The sequence below is a fragment of the Podarcis raffonei genome, chromosome 14, assembly GCF_027172205.1.
Source record: "Podarcis raffonei isolate rPodRaf1 chromosome 14, rPodRaf1.pri, whole genome shotgun sequence".
NCBI lineage: Eukaryota > Metazoa > Chordata > Lepidosauria > Squamata > Lacertidae > Podarcis > Podarcis raffonei.
In genome coordinates this window covers 7943219-7965887 of record NC_070615.1, presented here as the reverse complement: position 1 = coordinate 7965887, position 22669 = coordinate 7943219, and the positions used below count along the sequence as shown (strand labels likewise).

At 41.4% G+C, this 22669-nt stretch overlaps 1 protein-coding gene across 2 annotated transcripts in view; it reads right to left on the bottom strand.

The window, feature by feature from the left end:
- Window positions 1-546: 546 nt before the first annotated feature.
- ARIH1 (ariadne RBR E3 ubiquitin protein ligase 1) overlaps window positions 547-22669 on the bottom strand; it is a 50470-nt gene continuing 28347 nt past the window's right edge. Inside the window, exons 4-14 of one of the 2 annotated variants that reach the window (XM_053365288.1) lie at window positions 20977-21069; window positions 20059-20114; window positions 14656-14722; window positions 13164-13270; window positions 12766-12808; window positions 12186-12257; window positions 10898-11028; window positions 10536-10592; window positions 9468-9741; window positions 5004-5116; window positions 547-3682 (exon numbers count right to left, since the gene is read on the bottom strand). In XM_053365288.1, the coding sequence (XP_053221263.1) occupies window positions 3598-3682; window positions 5004-5116; window positions 9468-9741; window positions 10536-10592; window positions 10898-11028; window positions 12186-12257; window positions 12766-12808; window positions 13164-13270; window positions 14656-14722; window positions 20059-20114; window positions 20977-21069 (1098 nt within the window). In that variant the 3' untranslated portion in view covers window positions 547-3597. Of the gene's footprint in view, window positions 3683-5003; window positions 5117-9467; window positions 9742-10534; window positions 10593-10897; window positions 11029-12185; window positions 12258-12765; window positions 12809-13163; window positions 13271-14655; window positions 14723-20058; window positions 20115-20976; window positions 21070-22669 lie in introns of both variants that reach the window. The other variant, XM_053365289.1, reaches the window with a different exon arrangement.

Here is a 22669-nt window from a genome sequence, read left to right as displayed (position 1 = left end):
TGGTGCTGACCTTTAAAGCCCTAAATGGCCTCAGCCCTGTATACATGAAGGAGCATCTCCACCCCCATTGTTCTGCCCGGACGCTGAGGTCCAGCGCCAAGGGCCTTCTGGTGGCTCCCTCACTGCGAGAAGCAAAGCTACATGGAACTAGGCAGAGGGCCTTCTCGGTAGTGGCACCCTCCCATCAGATGTCAAAGAGATAAACGACTACCTGACATTTAGAAGACATCTGAAGGCAGCCCTGTTCAGGGAAGTTTTTAATGTGTGACATTTTAATGTATTTTTAATCTTTGTTGGAAGCCACCCAGAGTGGCTGGGGATCAAATAATAAATTATTATTATTATTATTATTATTATTATTATTATTATTATTATTATTACTACTACTACTACTAGAGTTGTCAGCATTTCTGACTTCAAGAGATGGAGCACCCAATCCAGCAAGCCCTTTAAAAAACAACAACCAGGCAGTGACAGGAGATGCCTGCTCCAATTTAGAAGCAGAGGACAAAATTACTGCAAGCAAACACAAAAAAACTAATGAAATAACAAAATAAAAGTTTATTAGAATTAGGAACACTTTCTCTCCCTCTGTTTAGCCTTAACACGGAACAGTCCAGCAGTTACAATGAAGTCTAATAACAGTTATTTCCACAGCATGAGGTGCTCTCTAGATGGAAAAATTAGAAGATTACAAGTCTTCAGTCCTTCACAGCCCAGTCCGATTGTCATACCAACCCCCAAGTGCTGAATAACAAAATCCTCCTGTCCATGGAAAGGTTCTCCAAAGAGCACTGCTCTTGTCTCACGCAATAACTGATTTTTAACACAGCAGTTGTACTAAAACATTTCAGGGTTAAATGGTTTTGAAAATTAAGACTGTCTGATACATACACTACAAAAAAAAAAAACCCCAAACAGCTGCAGTGAATTAGGTGGAACAGAAAGAGGGTGGGTGCTAAATACAGACCATGCTCTGCTCTCCTGTTGTGTGTGGCTAGAGGCCCTCATTCAATTAGCCCATGATAAAGTCAACGCAAACCATTATTTAAGCATATTGCACCAACCAAAGCTTGAGTAGCATCTTCATTGCCAAGTATTTGCTTTTTAAGGAAAGAAGAGACTGCTTAAAGGAGAGGAGGAGGAAAACTGTCTAGGATTGATGAGCAAGCCTTTACAAGAGCTTCTGTTCAAGTGATCTCACTCCAAAGCCCACAGAGTTTTAGAAAGTTTTCCAAAATTAAGTGTACGATCCTCAGGAGCAGAAGATACAGCAGATTTATATACAGTTTTGGATTTATTTATTTTTTAAAAAATGGACGGGGGGAGGGTATGGCAAGAGCAAGGTGTTTAGAAATGAGAAAAATCTGGGGGAAATGCGGAAAGTATGGAACACATTCATCCAATTTACACACCCACACAGCAGGGCCACCTGTTCCAATCAGCCCAGTTCTAGGCAAAGATGCTAAAAGAACATGGAAAAGAAATCTTAACTAGACTGGAAGTTCAGTCTGAGCAGCAGTGTGCAAAAGCATAGTAAAAGACATGACAGAAAGCCTTAGAAGGAGAAGTATCCAAGCAACAGTTGCACCACACTCAGTTTAATGGAGTGGAATTCTTTGAATAAATATTCACACCCCACTGAACGCGAGAACTCATCTTCCACTGAAATGTTACCAAGCCAAAGCTGAAGTTCCTCTTCCCTCTATAGCTTCTGCCCGATTCAGCTTTTGGGACATTGCAGATGGGCAGCAAGCAACTAAATAAGCCCTGCCAGACAAGTTACGTGTGAACAGATGCAAAGCTCGGCTTCTTAATGTACCGCTCAACAAACAAGCTAGGCAGCATTACATTAACCCAAGAGCTCAGCAAAATCTTCTTACTCTTTTCAAGAGCAGGCGCTCAGAAATATTTCACATGCTTGCTGCAGTTCCTTTTCTTTTCAGAAGTCTTTGCCAGCTGACATAGGAGGCTGCTGTTCTGGAAACACAAGCCAAACCATCACTGGGGACTCATGGAACTAGCTGAGCAGATCTTTGGATCCGGGCCACAATCTCTACTTGAACGAGCAGAAGCTGGCTTTAAATACCGCTTTAGCAGATCTACTTTTTTTCTCTCTCAACTTGAAAGTGTAAAACACTGCCATCGTGGAAAAGTACCCACACAACGCAGGAGCAGATTTTAAACAAATTGCTTCCAAGTGGTGCTTTATCATAGCTTTTATTACAAAAAAGGACTGTGTAGATGAAACTCACTCTTCCCTCTCACTGGGGTGGGGGTGGGGTGGGGAGGGAGGGGAAATACCCCAATGACTTCAGAGACTGCAGATCCTTGCAACTAGATGGAGTGTTTGCTGTATCAGGCACTTTTTCCAACAACCAAGCCGCAAAAACGTGACCCGGAGGAGCTCCGTCTCCCTTTTTTCGGTGTTTCACAACTGACAAGACAAAGCAACAAGGAATGTTCCATTTGAGCACTTCAATCCACAGAAGAAAATTCCTAACACTTCCTATGTATGACGATGATCCAGGTGTAAGGTGAATGTTGGACATGCATGGAAATGGACAAGAGGGATGGCTATTCTGAGCAAAAAGACAAAGCAGCCAGAATCACTACACTTTCATTTCCAAACGTTAAAAACACACACCAAGGTAAACCAGTTTGCATCAGAAGCTGAAGTGCAAATGGGACGGTGTCCGTTGCCAGCAATGAACACACCCAAACCATGGAATAGTTGCAAAGAAGCTGCAGGAGGAGGAAGAAGGAAATCAAAATCTCTCAGAGAAAGAGAAAGAGAGAGAGCGAGAGAGAAGGAAAGGGAAAGATTTGTTACAGCAGCACACACTGCCCCCCATCCCAATCTCAGGTAAAAAGCAAAATGAAAGAAAAATGCACAGCAAATAGACATCATCTTGAAGATTTTTAAAGAATAAATATTTTTGTAATTAAACATTATGCAAACACGTGCCACGCTTGCTCTTTGTCCATGCATATGCGCTATATACAATTTTGAAAAATACTGTGTTGTCCTCTTTGTTTTTTTAAAAGTCATATACAAAGTTTTTCCTTGCTGTGTGCCCCGCCTCCCCCCGCCCCAAATCCTCTTTACAATAAGCCAAACAACATTCACCCATGAACTGGTGCATGTGGGGGGAGGAGGGAAGAGTAGAGAAGGGGAGAGGGAGGGCGAAATCTCATACCAAAGTACATCAAAATGGCTGGTTGGACATGAAAAGCAGTGTCAAGAAACTGTTTTAAGTTTTATCTGTAATACGCATAGGAGAAAGAAGGAGGGGGGAAAGTCAGCTTGGAGAATGAAGCTACATTACAAGTTAAAGTTGGAGGGTTGTTTTGTTTTTCTTAGTGCGTCTGTCACACTTACTGGCCACCTAGAATACTGTTGTACAATGGTTTATCTACCTTTTTTATTACAATATAATTTACTTAAATTTTTTTCCATTAACAAAAACAGAATTCCGGTACTACAGACCAGCGGTGTAATAGGCGTAGTGCCCCTTTTTGTGTGTGTTTTGCTTTAATTGCATGAGCACTCTAGATGGTAAAAGGTTTTCAGAGTTCGTTTTATGCAGGCCAGTCTCAGTCCTCAATATACTCCCACAGATCCTTCTCGTAGCCTTCATGCACATGCTGCAACAAAACCCTTCGCCGGCTCTCGCAGTATCTGCAAGGGAAAGGGCGCACAGTTACAGTTAAGAAAACAAAGGCTGAATATTTCGCACACAATGCATTTCAAGGCAGCATGGAAATAGTTTAGTCAACAGCGGCTCGCAGTGGGAATGTCTACCTTTACCTTGCTCAGAATGGAAGCAGAGACAAAGGGCCTCCCATCTGGATAATTTCACAGGTGGGAGAGATTATGCGCTGAAGCAGAGCAGGCAGGACCTATTACCATATAATCATTATTTTTATTAATGCTACGACAGTTGAACTCAAGCTGTATTTGCTAAGCATGGGTCTTGGCCCAATTTCTTAAAAGTGGAGCCTATTAACTGTGAGGGCGGCACAATATTTACAACCTAGAATTTTGTAGGCTGAGACAGTGCTCCTCCCGTGCGACACAAACTAAACTAAACCCCTCACCTGCAAAAATGTTATCCCAAGGAAACCCACTAAAGGAACCATGCCTTGTAGGTGTAAAAACTACCTTTTGTGACCCCCTTGTGCCGCTGTGGGTTAAACCACAGAGCCTAGGACTTGCTGATCAGAAGGTCGGCGGTTCGAATCCCAGCAACGGGGTGAGCTCCAGTTGCTCGGTCCCTGGTCCTGCCAACCTAGCAGTTCGAAAGCACGTCAAAGTGCAAGTAGATAAATAGGTACCACTCTGGCGGGAAGGTAAAAGGCGTTTCTGTGCGCTGCTCTGGTTCACCAGAAGCGGCTTAGTCATGCTGGACACATGAACCCAGAAGCTGTACGCCAGCTCCCTCGGCCAATAAAGCGAGATGAGCGCCGCAACCCCAGAGTCGGTCATGACTGGACCTAATGGTCAGGGGGCCCTTTACCTTTACCGTTAAGGCACAACTGTGTCACAAAACCAGTCCCATGTGCCAATTTCTCATTCACTCATAAAGGCAAGATCATGTCCTTTAAAGCAACAGAAAACCATATTGCATGCAACCTGAGGTCAGTGGCCTCCTTCAGCTCAAGAGCCGCCAAAAAAAATAAGGACTCGCTTGCTAGGTTACAATTCAAAATGTTAACAGCAAGAAGCCCCTGTAAACAGGGCATGCTAACTTGATTTTCCCATGTGCTGCAACTTGCTGTTGTCTCCAGCTGCTTGATTCAACTGCAGCAGTCGATCAGGAAACCTGGTTGAAGGCCAACACAGAAAGTTAGCTGGCTAGCCTCCCTCCACCACAGATTGTATTGGGAGTAAGCAGCAGAATCTCTCTCAGCCATTTCCTGTAAGTCAAGCCACTTTAATGCCTTAGAGACTGGCACATGAAATGAATTAACAATCCATCAGTTTTGAACAAGGAACATACCTGTACTTATCTTGCACTTTCTGCTTTATGTCTTGCAGTGAATCTTGAGATATATCTCGCTCCAGATACCCAGAAAGGACCTCGGTAGCATTTTCCAAATCTGCTTGATTATTCTAGGCAGGCAAAATACAAGGCAGACTTTTAATAAACTTAAGCAGTTCCTTGAACTGAGAATCACCACATGAATGGAATTTATCCCTTTTGCTAGCAAATACTCACTGAAGCCTACTTTTGAGTATTTTTCTAGTCTTACAGCGGTTCTCTCATTTGGTTGTATGAATAGCAGGCGGGAAAACACACTAACGTATTGGAAAACTTACCATCACTTTCTATAGCACTACTGGCAGACAAAACCATCTCGTGGCTGCAAACCAAGTAGATGTTATTCTGGGCAATCATGACTTCTGACCAACAGCCATTACTCTTTCCCATTAAGAAATCACAATTCTTAAGGGCATTTATCTATGTGACCAATTCACTGCTCCTGTATTGGAAGTCAGGTGGAAGCTATATTATAATTGGCTCCAGCAGTTAATTATTTTGCATTTTATAAGTTAGGGAAAAACCTATTTACCAACCAGGCCTTTCTATCTGGCTCTCAAAATTATCACCAGCTCATGCCTCTCACTGATCTTGCTTTACAGCATCACTGAGTGTTTTCACCTGACTAAAATGTGTCTGATAATGCCTCTCGCTCATATGGACGGAGGCATATTGGGTGGGTGGGTATGTAAAAACTAACACTGTAATAAGGTAAAATTTATATTAGTTACTCCACACACATTTGTCTCTGACTCCACTCACCATTTGTGGCATTTGTTAAGTTTCCTAGAAGTGGGCCCCACCCCTACACTTGTTAATTGGTGAGGTAGCAAGGACAACACTGTTTACATTTTTGGGCTATTCCTGTTCTGATATCCCACAGGAAATGAAATCTAATATTAAAGATTGCCTTTGTGGCAAGGCTGAAGGAATGAGAGGCAATTTTTACTTGTTAAATTGTGAATTTGCTTACACTTCCTTTTATAACTCCAAAACGTACCTATACTGCACTTTTGGTAATACAGCAAGTTGAAATTTATTTATTTGCATGTGTTTGGAAAGTGGTTTGTCAGTTCGCTATGCATTTGGACACCTCTTAAGATACTGTGAACAAATTTTGCACAATGGTTCCTAAGATCAAGAAGCAACTTTTTGTTTATGCTGGAATACAATGGGATCTCGTGTTGACTCAATATGTCAACATAAATTTATATTGTTAGAGTGCCTAACAAAGTAATAAGGTATTAAAATACAATAAAAAAGAAAATAAGCTGTAGAGACACCAACTAAAACAGCAAGTTTATCGGAGTAGGAAAAAAAATCAAATATCTTTAATACGGTCAGTGACCAGGAAGCAATTTATAAAAATATGACATTAGAAGTAGTATTGTGCTACAAATAACAGTAGAAATATGGCCAATTCACAGAACTGGTGCTTATATTTATGACCAGGTTTCGACTTTTAAAGTTTTAAAAATTCAATTCAGGTGTCGCTACTGTTTATTATCGTTCCTTCGATGTTTACAATTTGAACTCCGATGTTGACATCATTGCTCGTCTTATTCTTGTTGCAATGTAACAGTACTTTGCCACGGACCTGTTAATTTCGGGCTCTTTGTCAGCTAAGAGGTGTCTGATATAGGTGTCGTCTGTACTACGAGGTATTTTCCTCAGAATCGGTTCGATCAGCTCTTTTCTTGAGTCTCGATATAATGGGCAGTATAAGATGACATGCCCAATGGTTTCGATTTCATTGCTGTTACAGGGACATAATCTTTGTTCGATCGGTATTTTATTGTATCTTCCCTCTAGAAGAGCTGAAGGGAGAGCGTTAAAGCGGGCCCTGGAAAATGCCCATCGGTGTTTAGCGTTGTCTAGAACTTTGAGATAGTTTGCTAGATGGGGCCTTTGGGGGTTGTATAGAAGTTTATAAGTTATCGGAAGTTGATTAAAGTCATTTTGGGCTTCAATGTCCCTGAGTCTTTCTTTGATTATGTTCTTGGCCCTTCCCCTTTCTAAACTTAATAAATACTCTGGGGAGAGACCATATGTGGCCAGTTTTCTGAGAGTGCCCTTCAACCAACTAGATTGGAATTTGTCAAGAAGCATCAGGGAAAGTAGTCCAACCGGCGAGTTGTTAAGTCTTAGCCAAGTGCATAAGGTTCTTATCCATACTTTGGCTTTAATGCTGTATAAGCCCGCTTCCAGTCGTAGGGCGGCGTTTGGGACGCATTCAGGTGTTTGCAGGAGTGATCTACGGAAACCTGATTGTATCTTTTCATATGGGTCTAGATTAGAGAGGGAGACGAGTGGTGCGCCGTATAGTATTTGTGCTGTTGGTTTTGCAACGAATAGTTTAATTGTAGCAGGAATGAAATTTCCTCCCGTTGTACGATGGAATCTTAGGATTGCTGTTGTACTTTTTTGTGCTGTAGAGGAGCTGTAATTTATGTGGGCAGTCTTCTTCCTTGATGCTTGGAATATAACTCCTAGATATTTAAAGCATGTCACCTGTTCAATCTCCTGATTGTCTAAATTCCATCTGTATATTTTCCTTTTGTTAGAGAAAACCATGATTTTTGTTTTTTTGGTAGTTCACTGCTAGTTTCTCTTCTCTACAATATTGGGATAAGCTGTTAAGAGCTCTTTTGAGGCCCATCTGAGTCTGGGACAATATAACCGCATCGTCTGCATAGAGTAGGATAGGCAGTTTTTTGTCTACTAATTTTGGGGCGTGTGTATCCGCTCCTTGTAGGTGGTCTATTAGGGAGTTTATATAGATGTTGAACAAAAAGGGGGCCAAAATGCATCCTTGTTTAACTCCCTTTGTTGTTCTAATGAAATTAGAGAGTTGACCTTCTTGGCTGCATCTTATGCGAAGTCGTGTGTCGGAGTAGAAAGTAAAAATCAAAACTGCTACAAGTTAACAAAAGAGCTAAATTTGGTAGTTGTTTTTCGTTGCTGTCCCTTTGCTTAGTTCCTAAATGATAGCAATGAGGGTACCAAGCAGGCCTACCTAGAGAAGGCATTCAAAAGGCAAGGAGACTTTATGGACAAGTTATGTATCTCTAAAACAAACTTTGATTCCCACCATTCTGAAGAAACTCCACAACTTCTGACTTTTGAATAGTTATGGGAATTCTTCAACAGGACACTTTGCCAGGTGGCTTACAAAAATATGAAATTAAAGTGCATAAAAACAAAGAACAAACTAAAAACAGCTGTCTTTTTGTGTTCCTCCCCTCTCTGAACTGCCTCCTGCAGTGACCCTCCACCTGGTCATTATATAATTTCATTACATAAGTTTTGTGAGAGCTGAATTTGCATTTACTTCTTCCACCATTCTTTCCTAATCATGTCTCTAGTCAGGGCAGGCCAGAAAGCAGACAAATCAGTAGAATGCTGGTGATTTGCAGATTGTCATGGAGTCCTGGAGGACCTGCTGCCTGCCTTGCAGGCCTTTCTCACCTGGCCTGGGAGGGTGGGGCCCAGACTGACTCCAGCTAAAAAAAGTTGAAGCTGCTGAAGGGAATCTTGGGCTGGAGAACTGTTTGTGGGGTTTTGCTGTGAATTTTTCCCCCTGTTGTTGATGTGTGGGGTTTTTTGTATATTTATTTTAAATCTTACGATTAATGTGAAAATTGTTCAGTTTGATTGTGCATTTTTAATGTTTTATTTATTGCTTATGGCTACTTTTATATTTTAGTTATGTATTTTTTCCTGTTGTCAGCAGTCTTGAGCAGGGTCTGATCTGTGGAAAGGCAAATAAAATTATGCCTGTATGTATGTATGTACGTTAACACCTGACCCACTGTTTTGCATCATGTATGCCCACCGCCATCTTAAGTTTGCAAAGAAGTGAGCCATTGTATTAAGTTGCAGATCACTTGCAGATGCTTTTGCTGAAAAGTGGGATGCGGTAAATAATCAACAAAGTTAATAAGCCTATATTGCCAATCACCCCAGGCACTTGCATGAAATTGGTTTTGTTTAACTAAGGAACACATACAGAGTTTGTGGCAGACAGGACTGCACAACTCTGGAGCCATCACAGAAAAGGCCTTCAGAACAAAGCCGCTGGAAAAAAAATCACATAGTTGTTACAGAAAGTCCAATTTAGGGGCTGCACAAGTCACTCATCCAATGGACCATAATTCTACACCCGAGCTACTCATCAACAGCTACTATAACCAACTTCAGAAACTGAGCCAATAAGGCTCTGGATTGCTGGTTACTAAGAAAAAGGACTGGAAGAGGACTATTGAGCTCATGTTCTATGTGTGGGATTTCCTTAGGCATCTGGTTTGCCACTATGGGAACAGAATATTGGACTAAATAAGCCTTGATCTGATCCTACAGGACTCTTATGCTATGCTAGGACCCAACAGCTGGGTTAAAAAATGTCTGGTAAACTCTCCTTACCTCAAAGATAATGGACTGATTATTCTTTTTGAGGTAGAAGGCAAAGACGTATGTGTACATGAGTGTGGCACGACACTGGCAGAGGACATCGACTGCTTTCTTCAGGAACTGGACCTCGATCCATGACATGTTGTGCTGCTGCATCTCCTCCATTTTCTGCTTGACTTGGGCATAGAGTTTGTGCTCAAAGCGCAGGCTCTGCATATGGTTCATGTAACGGTTGCAGTAGAAGAGGTACCTCTGCAGGGCTGCTCTGGATCGCTGTGTTAATTCCCATTAGGGAAAAAGAAAATCAATAGTTAAAACAGAGTAATAGCAGATTGACTTGCCCCATAAATGAGGGGCCTTGGCAAATGTGGCCACAACAGGGCAATGTTCTTATTTCAAAGTCCCACAGTACTCCTTTTGCTTTGAGTCTGATCTTGTTGGCACTATGTGACACAGAAGAGAGAGTTTTAAGCAGGTGGAAAAGAAAACAAAGAGTCCCTTGCAATCCCCAAACAGTGCTACAGGATCATGGAGCCCTGAACAGGGACTTAGGATATACTTCATTTTGTTGCAATTCTCTATTTGCCACATTTGTGGACCTGATAAACTGCATATACCCGCTCATGCGATGAACGAACATTTTTATTTTTCCATATAAATACATAGCAGAAAGGTCTTATTGGCAGTGGGTTCTGTGGCAAAACTGCCCATGTGCAAGATGGTGAAATAAATTGCCTAGACAGAAATGATATCCATACAGAAATTAATCTGGCAGAAAACCTCTTTCAGCAATAAGCAACTGGCAAGAAGGGTTTGGCTGGTAGGATATGGGGTTGGGCATATTCATACTCAGATTACTGCTTCCAGTGCCCATGTTGGATAGTTTTACAAGTTGGCCAGGACAACATCAGGAACCAGTAACAAAATGGGTGGTCCTCTTGTGTCAAAGTCTAACAGTTTTGTGGAGTTCAGCTTGAAAGCTAGCAGTGCTCAATTCGAAAATGCAAGCACAGTGAAAAGCTAGGCCAAACCATCTTACTGAAGCTGATAATATTGGTCACCAAGAGTTATGGACTCACCTCTTGGGCATCTCTTGCTGCCTTTGCATCATCCTCATTATAGCGATTACAGTTGTACCTGAAAAAAAGATTTTTATGAGCATAGTGGATTCCAGAACTTCTTTTGTTTTTGCCGCTCTGAGGCTCCAAGTATTCTTTGGTCAGTACATAACTGTAAACATAATAAGCCCCTCTGATACCTTGAGCAGAGGCTCAACAAGAAACAGCCCAGACCTTTCTCACCTTAAGAAGTATAGACATATGCACCAGCTACTGCTCTGTGGTTTTCTCCCACAGAAATTATTTTTGCAGGGCACAGAAACAAAACATGGCAGTACAATTAGACACATAAAGAAAGCTTGGGAGGAATTCATTTAAACTTACCAGGCGGACCCATGAGGTTCCCAGGGACCAAGACACACCCAGCAGAACTCTGCTTTACAATTCTGGTTCCGACAGACCATGTGATTGCAGCCTCCATCCTTTTCTATGGTCACATGGCATTTAGGGCATTCCTGTGACGGGTATGAAGAGTGGTGGAAAGAAATAAAAGTGGGTGTCTTCCAACTTAAAAAAAATGGGGAGGGATGCAGACAGTGCTTTGTGATGTTACAAAGAATTTGCAATAGTGGCTCTTCTGGTTACACATTCAGCTGTCAGCTGGCTTCCCACTGCTGCCTTAGCAATGTAGTGAAAAGGTCGTCTTATAGCAATATAATAGCACAAAATAACAGATCAATGCCAGGAAAAGTTGCACTTCTTCCAGTTCATGGGATAGCTTAGATAGGAAGCCATTTGCAAGTAGTGGGACATTTTCGTGTGTGTGTGTGTGTGTGTGTGTGTGTGTGTGTCACGCTCAGCTTTGACACTTGATATTAAACACATTCTAGATCTACTGATTTAAGTCCAGTGAGACTGGGTTCCACATGCACTGAATGAACATACTAAAGGGATGGGTCGTTGTGAAGTGAAATAGCACATGTTTTGCAAACCAAAGGTAATAGGTCTAACCCTTCACATCGCCACATAAAGGCTGGGAATGGCCAAACTCTGAAATCCTGGACAGCCACAGTCAGTCTCCATAGGCAATACTGAGCTAGGTAGGACCAATGGTATGATTTGGCCTAAAGCAATTTTCTGTATTCCTATACTCAGCAAACCACATGTAAGTACTTCTCAATCTATAAAGTACTGAGATGTTTGCCAATTTGGCACCTCCCTTCAATTTAGCTCTAAAAGCCTCATTTTAAGTAGAGCTAGACAGAAGCCTGTTGTACCTTTTGGTGGTAATGTTTGGCTTCACTGTGAACTTTGAAGTGGGGGGGGGGGATAGGAAAACACAGCCCATTATTTACATGGAGGACTTACCCCTCACTACTCACAATGGAAGTTCAGGATTTGACAGTTATGTCTTTGTAAGGGGAAAAGCAGCTCTGCAAGTGTGAAATTTTGAGCATCTAACATATTGGCCCAAATATAAGCCTTTTCCCCCCAAATTCCGATTGTGAAAAGTTAAAGTGCAGCTTATATTCGCTGGCAAAGCCCGCCACCCTGGAGCACAGGGCAAAGGTGCGCAGCCCATCCGCGGCTCCCAAGCCTCCGAATTTTAAAGGTGCAGCTTATATTCGGGCCAATATGGCATGTTTTAAAGAGAAATGTGATGCTACCAAACCTTTGTGTTTGCTGCAATCCAGTTTGAAGTTTCACTGTCATCATCACACTTCTTAATCCATTTCTTTAACCACTGTCAGGAGAGAGAAAAAAGAATGGTAGAAAAAGGCCACAGAGAAATGTGCATCTGCACCTCATGGCTCACAGGCTCCTCTGAACTGGACATATCATATCCTGTTAAGCAAGGCTTGCCCATTCAGATCCAACACTCCAAGATAACACATCAGGATTCCAAAATAAACCTTTGAATAATTATGTATCGTGGATATCTCTTACAACTATGATTTTCTTCATGTTTGTGTCAAATATCCTCTAGGTGGAAATAAAAGATCTGAACTAAGGGGAGGAGTGCTTATTTTGTTGTGACAGTCAAGATGGACTATTCTTTCATACACTTGTTACCCAGAGTCAAATAGTTCAGGGTGAATTACACACAACTTAAGGGAAACTAAACAGGTAACCATGGCAAAGATGTCTGAATAGCTTGCTAAGTATCATCAAAGTATTTTACAACACTACAACTGTGATATTTAAGCAGAAAGGCTAGTTTACTTTTCCAGCACTCTGCCATAGACACTCACCTTGCATTTAACAGGATCATGCCAGTTTTCACCACAGTTAAAGCTGTAAAAATAAAAAGATTTATACATATTACACAGTCTATGGTTATGCAACACGAAAATTTAGAGGCTTGCTCTAATTCAAGCAACTGTAACTGTTACCTCCTAAGCCAAACATTATACCAGCAAGGTAATGTGGCTTGACGGGTACCTGAGAACCTCAATTTTTCAATCCCAGACAGGAAGCAAAAACACTCAAGTTTATCAGATCCCAAACGGACAGTGTTTGGCTTGCTGGTAGTCGGCATGGATAGGCCTACCAAGGCAACTTGTCATTTCAAGAGAAACAGGAACCACCTTCCGCTTAGTGGTAAGTAATCCAAAATCATTACAACCCAACACAAGAAATGTTTGCTTACCAAAACTGACGGCCACATTTACAGCGAACAGGCTTAGCATCAGGATACTGAACTTTAACAACATGGTGGCAATCTGGAGCAGGACACCATTTTAACAGCCGATTGCACTGCAAAAATAAAAAGCTACCAGATCTTACTTGGAAATTGACCAGAATTAAAGATATCGAAGTGTGGTATTTCCCTTCCATTTCCCCAGAAGTCTCCTTTTAGCCAAAGCTTTGTTTCATCTTCACAGGAAAATGCCACAATTCTCATTTTGGTATAGACCTTGTCCCTCCACACCAACAGCCAAGCAGAATATGCCAAGCCAATTTCACAGAATCAGTCATAAAATGAGATGGGGGCCCCCAATGTTACCCAGGATAACCTTCTAAATAGAACCAACTCCAGATAATCAATTTAGTCCCCCACCAACCTTCCCAACTGTCACCAAGACTACAAATGCAACCTATAAGAAAATCTACTCTGATGACAAAAGCAAATTAAGATACTCTAAAGGTCATAATCTATGCCTAAAAGACAGCCACCCATCCATCCTAAAGTATTTTGTTCCCTTTGGCAAAGCTTTAAGAATCTGAATTTCAGCTCAAAAATAAGCAAGGTAGCTTGACAAGGTAGTTTTAGAAATGGCTCATCTTTCATGTTAAGTGGTTTAATTTTTAGGGGGCCAAAGGTCCGTGATGTTCACATATGGGTCGCTCCCATGTGTCGTCTGCTCAGGAGAACCTGGCAGTTTTGTGGCTTAGCGTCACACCAGTGCAGGCACATTAACGAAGATTGAATTGAGGGTCACATGTGGCTTATTGTGATTCTTCAGTCCTCTTCAGCTTAGGCTTCACCGGCATTCCACAAATTGAATTCAAAAATCCTTTTATTACAAATGAGGGGACAACAAACGAGGCTGTTTTTGAGTTTCCTCAAAGGTTCACCAATTCTAAAGTTGTAACACATCTGCTTAAGTAGCACCCTACAGTAATACTGGATTCAGTTCAGAAGTACCTGCTCTAGGTTCTGATGAAGACACAAAAAGTTTGTGCCTAGTTGTTCTCAAAGGACTATAAATCGAGTGCTTGAAATACCTGGCACATAATCAGCAATGTGCCTTTAACAACTATTACCTTCTCTAATCTCCTGAACAGCTGTCTATAGCCATTACATTAGGCACTGGGATTTCAAATTTCTGCTGCAGAATGCTGTGCTATAAAGCAACGTTCCAGCTTAAAGTATTTTCGTATTTGAAGCAGCATTCTAGCTAAAATCATGCCACCTATTAACAAAAAGCTTAACACTCTCTATCAGTATGAGCCTATGTAAGATCAACCCTGTTAATTGGGGTGGGGGAAGCAACCTTTGCCAACAACTGAACAAAATCTGACCCCCCACCCCCACCATGAAAACTACATGTAAATGCCTGCTAAGACAAGAAAGAGATGGGCGAAAGCCCTCAAATCACAGCCTGTCGCTACAGCATAGTTTGAAACATAACACTCACCTCTACAAAACTATTAGTTATTAAATGCTGGTACTTTAATTTAACCTTTGAATCTGTGATGAGGCGCCTAAGAAGAGAAGGGAGAAAAAACATTTCATTGAGAACATTCATTTTTTGGCAGTCCAGAAATTTGTTTGCTACATCAGCTTTATTGCTTGGCAGAAGCCGTGAGGAAGGAGAATCATTTTCGCAGACTGCGTAATTCCCCACCCCTACCCCCACAATTTTAAGGCATGCTGTATTTTTACTTGGCAAACACACATTTTAAAAGCAGAATTAATACCCTGCTTTAAAAAAAAACCAAAAAAACCCACCACTGTTTTGTGACCAGATTTTATTCGCTCTCTTGTTCCCCAGATAATATGTTTTGCTTATTTCTACTCAGTTGTTGGCATGCCTGCAACCATTTCCTTCACAGAGCCCAGAACACAAAGGCAATGTTTAATCTTGATTTCCATCCCAATGTAAATTAGTGAATGGACGTACAACACTGTACTTGCAAAGTCATAAGCAAAATGAAAAACGGACGCTAACTAGTGCAACATGCATACCATACAGAACCTATCATCAAAAGTTAAAACAGACACCTGTAGATTTCTGGTGACACCAATCAAATATTTAAGAGACTTTTTTTTAAAATTACCATATACTGCAAAACAATAATGTTTTAATGTAGGTTTCATGCATTATTGAAGGCAATAATCCAAAGTAGTACACCATGTGATAAATGAAGAGCCATAACAAAGATCAAATTTTAATTTAGTATTTAGTGACAGTCTCCGTCAGTGATGTTTAACATATGCTTTGCAGCTTTATTTAGATAATTCTGCTCTAAAACAAGTATACTAGGCAAAAAAACTTCTGTCTGAAAGTAGAAGCCTGTGACAAAGGGGTTTCCTTCAAGGAATGTAATGGTTGTCCAACATTAATATTTAGAATCCTGACTAATGGCTATATGCAACCTCTAGGTTCAGGAGGAATTTGCCACTAAATACCAGCAACTAGGAGCAACTTTGGGAGAAGACCATCAGCTTTATTTCCTCTTTCTGGGGTTCCAGCAAAATGCTAAACTATTTGGATTTTTGGTCTGATCAAGCACAGCTCCCAATATCTGCATTATTTATTCCATCAACTAAGTAAAATTTTTACTGTGGAGATTAACTCAAGCAGCTTTGCAAATGGACATCTTGTGGCATATGGCCTACAATACTTTTGTTGCTTTAAAGGACAAGTACATGGGAATATACATGTCACTTCTGCCTGCAGCATGTCTTCCCTGCACATGCCATACTGAAGCCCCTGGTGGTTCTGAAAGATGTATACTTAGTGTTTTTTATGTTGTCCTGGGTTAACTCCTAGGTATCAGCCAAATAAACATTTTTAGTTGTCAGGCTAAGCCTTATTTATTTATTTATCAATCAGAATTCGCATATCACTTAATTATAAATAAAACCTCTAAGGAGTTTACATGCATGACAATACCTAGCTAGTGGCATGGCAATAAAACCGCTAACACATTTGCAAAGCTAAGCAGGGTCTTTTATGGTTTCAAATTGGATGGGAGACGGCGTGTTGAGATCTCCATTGCAAGGGTTTGGACTAGATGACCCTCGGGGTCCCTTCCAACTCTACAGTTCTATGAGTTATGGAAGGAATCCCAAGCCAGGGGCGCCACCAGAAAAAGCTACACTTTGGTCCCAACTAACCTAACAGGCAGATATTGAAGGCAGCCTGGGCCTCCTGGGAAGACACTGAAAAAAGCATGCTAGGGTTCATATGAGCACAGGCACTTAAGAAGATAGACTGGGGCCAAGCTGCACAATTGCTATATAAACAATAACTAGCACTTTAAACGTAGCCCAGAAGATAACAGGGTGCTTGTGCAAACCTTGGATCACTTGTGTCACATGCTGCCTCCTGCTAGCGTTCAACAAAAGGCAAAGCAGCTGAAAGACAATCCCTGCCTTAAAGTTAACCATTTGACGCAACACAGAAGTGTGGGGGAAAGGTATAGTGAGATAAGAACACGAAAATTCAAACACCACTAGGTAAAGTTAAATATAGCTGAGCGAGAGGAGCAGCCAAACTGAGCTAGTCTTACATCAGAGCTGACAAAGGGTATCAACAATACTAAAAAACAACCCCAAAACAATACATTTTTCAAAGCACAGGGATGGCAATCCGCTTTTTAAAAATGTGTGTTAGAACACACTAGCAGGCATGCATTTAACATAATTCCTTTTCCATTAGTAGACAGCTATTCAAAGTTAAAATCATGTTTTGTGATTGAGGAACTGCATTTCTGATACTGATAAGCCTCCTCACGCTTATGTGTCCACACACAAAAATAATCTGGTAGGTACAAAAGATGGTGGTGATTATTTTTTGCCTGCCTGACCCCTAATCTTCACTGCAGAAGTTAAGTCCAGAAACCCTCAATATAGCATTTTATTGCTTTGTTGTATTACTTTATGTTTATTCTGCTGTTCTGCCAAAAAAGGTCCCAGAGGATCTTACTAATGACTACAAACAGGAACTGTCCCTGCCCTCAGGCTTACAGTCTAAAAAGGCATAATATAAAAGTCAAATGGACTGGGAAGGAAGAATAAATAAGCAAATTCATGAACAGGTTCTTGATTACAAGTTTTTCTAATGATGAGCTGGAGTAGAAACAGATTAAGCAGACGTGGCACCAGATGTTGCCAGTCTCTCAGCTACACTAATGCGAGTGGCATCCCTTCTCACCCCCTCCTCTGCTGCAGCCTGATATAATGGCTGGTGCCTGGTGATAAGAGGGAGGAGCCTTGCAGATATATCTGAAAAGGTTCATCTGAAGCATTACTTCTGTAACATTTAATGGGTTGCAGATGCCAGCTCTATTGAAACTCTTTAAAATGAGGACTGCTTCAATGTGTTATTGTTATGTTACCTAGCCTCGTATGGGCTGCTTAAAGAAACTAGAACTTCCATGGCCCACGAAGGAGCTTTATGTGTACAAACCAAGAGTACACTTTCATTCTTTTAATATTACACTGTTCGTTACTGAGTAAAGATTTGTCCCATTTCAAGCTTTCTACCTACAGGAAATACTTTCCATGTTGAGAAATCCACCTTAACTGAAGAGGATTTGGGGGACATGTTCAGGGATGCACAAAGTTTTTGCAGAGGTCAACTGGGCCTCAATCCTGTCCCATATGAACTGAGTGTAACAGAGAGAGGGGGGGGGAAAAACAAACACACATTGAGACACAAATCCCTTCCTGCAGCCACATTGCAGGGGAATTTTGGTAACTGTGCACAAGCAGCCTTTCTGGGTAATTTATCCTGCATTACTCATCTTCTCAATTAGATACACCCAATACATTTCTGAAGAAACATGGGTATCCCCATAAAATTCAAGTTTCAAAACCTCTGCATTAAGGTGACCTTAGAGCTACTGTCTCCTGCCTCTCCCCTCCCTGTGCTCCTTGTCTGAAGAACAAGGAGGCAAGCCAGCTAAGGCATATTCCAGAGCACTGGCACACTAAAACCCACAATACTAATTTCCAACTTTTGTACACTAGACTAGATGCTCTTCCACTTTGCACTACTGGATCAAATTATATGTAACAGTTGTCTAAAAAGACAGAAGACAAGAAACTTTTGGAAGACGACGTCCCTTCATACAGATGGCCATGAATAGAAATGTGCACCATAATCTAGGGATTTCCATTAGCATATTAAACACTCAATCAGTGAACTCTAAGGAAAACAAATGTATTAGCTGATCACATACAATCTCTTTTTTGGGGGGGGGGTCAAGGAAAGCTGCAGAAGGCCACTATGTACCTGGGGCATATGGTGTCCGCTGTTTACCCTCTTGTTTATTCATTGGCTGGCACTGGATATAAAGTGTTGGCTGCTAGGCAGCATAACAAATGATTCAACCTGTACTTGGGGAAGCACACATTTTTAAAGGGTACAGATCAGCCTTTGCTAACCTGGTGCCTTCCAAATGGTTTGGAATATGCATGGTATTCAATTAAGTTTCACCACTGAAATTGATGAATTCAACTTAGTCGTATCATTAATTTCAATGAGTCTATTCTGAGTAAAACTGACCACCACCCTATAACTCCATTGTTCTCATCATGAGAAGTGCACTGATTTGATGCCTTGAAGATTTTAAAGCAATCTCCCTCTGTCAAAGTGTGCCATACCTGAAGCATCATGCCATCATTTGCTTCTAATGTGTTTTGTAAAGATGTGGTTTTTTGCCTGAACCTATGAGATTGAACCCTATTAACTGAATTTCTGTTTTTATTGTTTCTATATTGTATTTCTGTATAACACTTAGGGCTTTTCTTTCCTTTTAAAAAAGTGATTTAGAAATGCTTTTAAATAAATAACAAACATAAAAAAATACAACTACAAGAGATTGGGGGTATAATTCTCTGTGAACCAAAACAAACCTAGGTCCGACAGGTACCTTACCTGGAGACCACCTGTGAACCTCTGAGATGCTTGGACAATGAATGGAACACAACATTTAAAACTATGGGGATGTCAGACAGAGGAAAAAGATTCAATACACAATGAGCTAGCAGATAATGACATTTACTGCTGGCACAGTATTCCTCTCTGAACAGTTCTCATTAAAAATATGATACGTAATTCGTGTATGTGGAAGAAAAGGTAGGATACCTAAAAACATGTGCCTTTTTGTTTTATGCTTTTTGAGGACAGTCTCAAAAGTACTCCCTTGCAACTGATGTTGTATTACAAGATAAAACTAGTTTAATAATCAGAAAAAGGCTATGTTTTAGTCAGATTATTTTAGACTCTATAAAATCAGTACAGTTATACCTACTGTCCATATTTAAACAAGTCCCAACTTAAAATGGAAACAGTAGAAAAAGGACCACAACACTAATTTAACACTAAAAGCAATCTACAAAGAATGAGGGGTGAATAAGGCCAAACTCGGGATTTTATTCCTGGAAAGGATTACACAAGGTTGACTAAACCATCTAATGTAAGGCTGTGAGATCATGAACTTAAATTTATTAGATGACCTAACTGCAGTTCAGAGGTCTCTTGCTTTAAGTCTGTGAAATCAGCCAATGGAAAACTTCAGCAACAGTCATTTTATGACTTTGTAAAAAAGCTCCTGCAAGCAAAACATACTGCAAGCAAAAAGGTGAAGTTGATGGCAAAGCAGAAGCATTCTTTGGTGTCCATTATGGAGACTACAGAGGAGGCTCACTTCTCCCAAGGCATCCAAAGATGTCCATGGATGATCATATAAGACTGACCCATTATATTTTGATAAAACACAGCTTTGGGCCAGCCAACCGATCTGTTTTAGCGCTCAACACAGGAAGGGAGGTATTACTGAAGTCATGTATCAACTATAATACTTACATAACTGTATTGTCATCAACCAAGATATCACAGCCATGAGCAGGGCATGAAATTGTCTGGTGAGGGGGGGAAACAGGAGTCAGAAAGAACATCTGATTTAGTTTGAATGGCAGTGAAGAATCGCTAAGAACTGTGTACACTCAGCAGCACTTCTAAAACACAACACAGGTTACAAGAGGTTGGCCAGCCAAGGGCATAAGCTTTAAGTTTAATTGTACTCATCAGCTGTAATATAAAACAAACCTCCCAGGTGATTGTTTTAAACACCCTCCCAAGGCAAAACCTAAACAAAGAGTCACAAATTCTGGTTGTCAAGCAGTAGTTTGTGGTTGCCAAGAGACTGGTTTTTGACTGGGGAGATTTGAAAAGGCAGGTGGGTGTCTTATCCCTGAACTTGCACTGAACCTCCAAAACGCAGCACAGAGTGAGGGACAATTCCCTGCTCCAAGCTTAGAGCTGGGAAGGCAGGTGAAGGATCATTTTTGGATTTGCACTGAATGGAAGCATAGCTTGATAACAAGATCCAGTTTCCCTCTTCGGTTCACAGCTGGAGCCAGGGCTCCAAGGTGCTTCTGATGCAATAGAATGCCTTGAAAGAAGAAAGTCAAGCCAGCAAGCTATCACCCCTTCAGCACAGAGCTGGAGTGAGTGTTGGGAGTTTGTCATTTAAGCACTGCGCTTCTGAAGCACTACAGTCCTCAGGCTTCCTCTCAACCTGTGAGCAGGGGAGGTGGGGCAGGAAGGAAACTGGCCAAGTGCAGTATAACCAGAGGGGCAAGCCCACCTCCAGCTTCATGGTTGGGGCAAACCCTAAGGCTCTCCACACCTCCTAGACACTTGAAATGGTGAGCAAAGTTGTGGAGCCTTGAGCAAACAATTCTTTCTCCGACATCAAAACATAATGGAAAAAAGTTTTACCTGTCCCATGCCTTCCTCCATTATTTTGGTAGTTAAATATTCACTCCAGCACTGCATACAAAACTTATGTCCACACTCCAAACCGGTGAAGTACTGCAAAGAGAGAGAACGTTATGTGTAATGTGTACTCTTTTCCACTGCTGCAAGATTAGCTGTATGCAGTTTTTCCTGAAAGTATCATCATCTTGCAAAATGTCAACATCTTCCCTTTAGAGCATCCCTTCCCAACCTGGTGTCCTCTAGATTGTGTCGGACTACAACTTTCATCAACCTAGAGACTGAGGCTGATAGGAGTTGTAGTCCTAAATAATGTGAGGGGCACTGGGTTGGGGAAGGCTGTTAGCTATCATTACTGCTATAGCAGTTACTTTAGAGCTTCTTTCAAGTATTAACTGACCTAACTGCACTCACTTGCTTTAACCAGGAAATCTTATGGTGCAGTTAGTCCCTTTGTTTCAGAGTTCAAATAGCACATAAAAAGTAGATATCCCCACTCTTCATTCTCATAATGTAAAAAATAAATAAATCACAAATCAGAAGCGCAGGAGAAAGAAAACCAGAATACATGATCATAAACACGTTACAGTAATTGTTGTTGATGTCATCCGTCTGTCTTGAGACAATGGAATGCGCCTCCTCTCTGAGGCACAAACTTAGGCAGTGGGCATGGAAATCCTGGGCTGCCCAGACGACAAGACCACGCTCTCAGCCTCACCGTGGTCCATAGGAAAGCAGAGCAATACATTTGGCACCGACTAGGCTGCAGAAGCTGTCAGAAGGAGGCGTACTAGGTGCTATCCAACTATCTTAGGGACTACATTCCAGATGTGTGTAGGGTTTACTCCATAGCCTTTTCTTCTGAAGATGTCCCGCAAGGCAGCAGGTATGGATTTTTACTCAGGGCTTCCTCCCAAAGCATTTTTTATAATAATGCCAGATGTCAAAATAGTACTCTGTGCACTATGGAGTTCTCTGGCCAAGGCATCATCGGAATCAGCGCTAGGGAACCATTTTTAGGCAGTGGGTCATATTTTTTTCTGAGCAACCTTTTGGGGGGGGAGGTGTCACATCAGAGTGATGGATGTGGCCAGAGGCAAAACTGAGCAGAGCAATCAATCCTTTTGTTACCTTTGCATAGAAATTAGCCTAGTGTTCACACTCACAAACCCGTCTATCCTCCATCAAGGGAAGCAAGAGGAATTTTCTCGGAGTTCAAGAACACAATACAGTCAGGCAAAGTCTCTCAAGGAGGATGTGAAGCAGGGACAGTAAGGGGGGTGTGGCCTGGGGAGAGTTCAGAGGGGCTTGGAGGGCCATTTCTATGTGATATATCAAAGATAAAGGTGGAGGCAGAAAGTTGTGACAATGAGATTTGCAACATGAGAGAGCTAGAAGCAACATTGGCCTCCTGTGCATCATTTAATGCACTACTGAATGATTATTTTCATCACACTGGTTCTCAAAACCTCCAATTTGACTTAAATCTTCACAGATTAACCTCCACACATATAGTTTTTGTGCTGGGGTGGCTGTGACTACTGCCCCCTTCCGTATCACATGCCCTGCCAAGCCCAACCCTGCCAATTTCTGCATTCCATGCAGAGGTCCTGGATCATGCGGAACATGTACACTTCGCATATTTTCCACTCAATGCATAGACACAGAGGAAATACATAATCAGAGGCATGGCCAA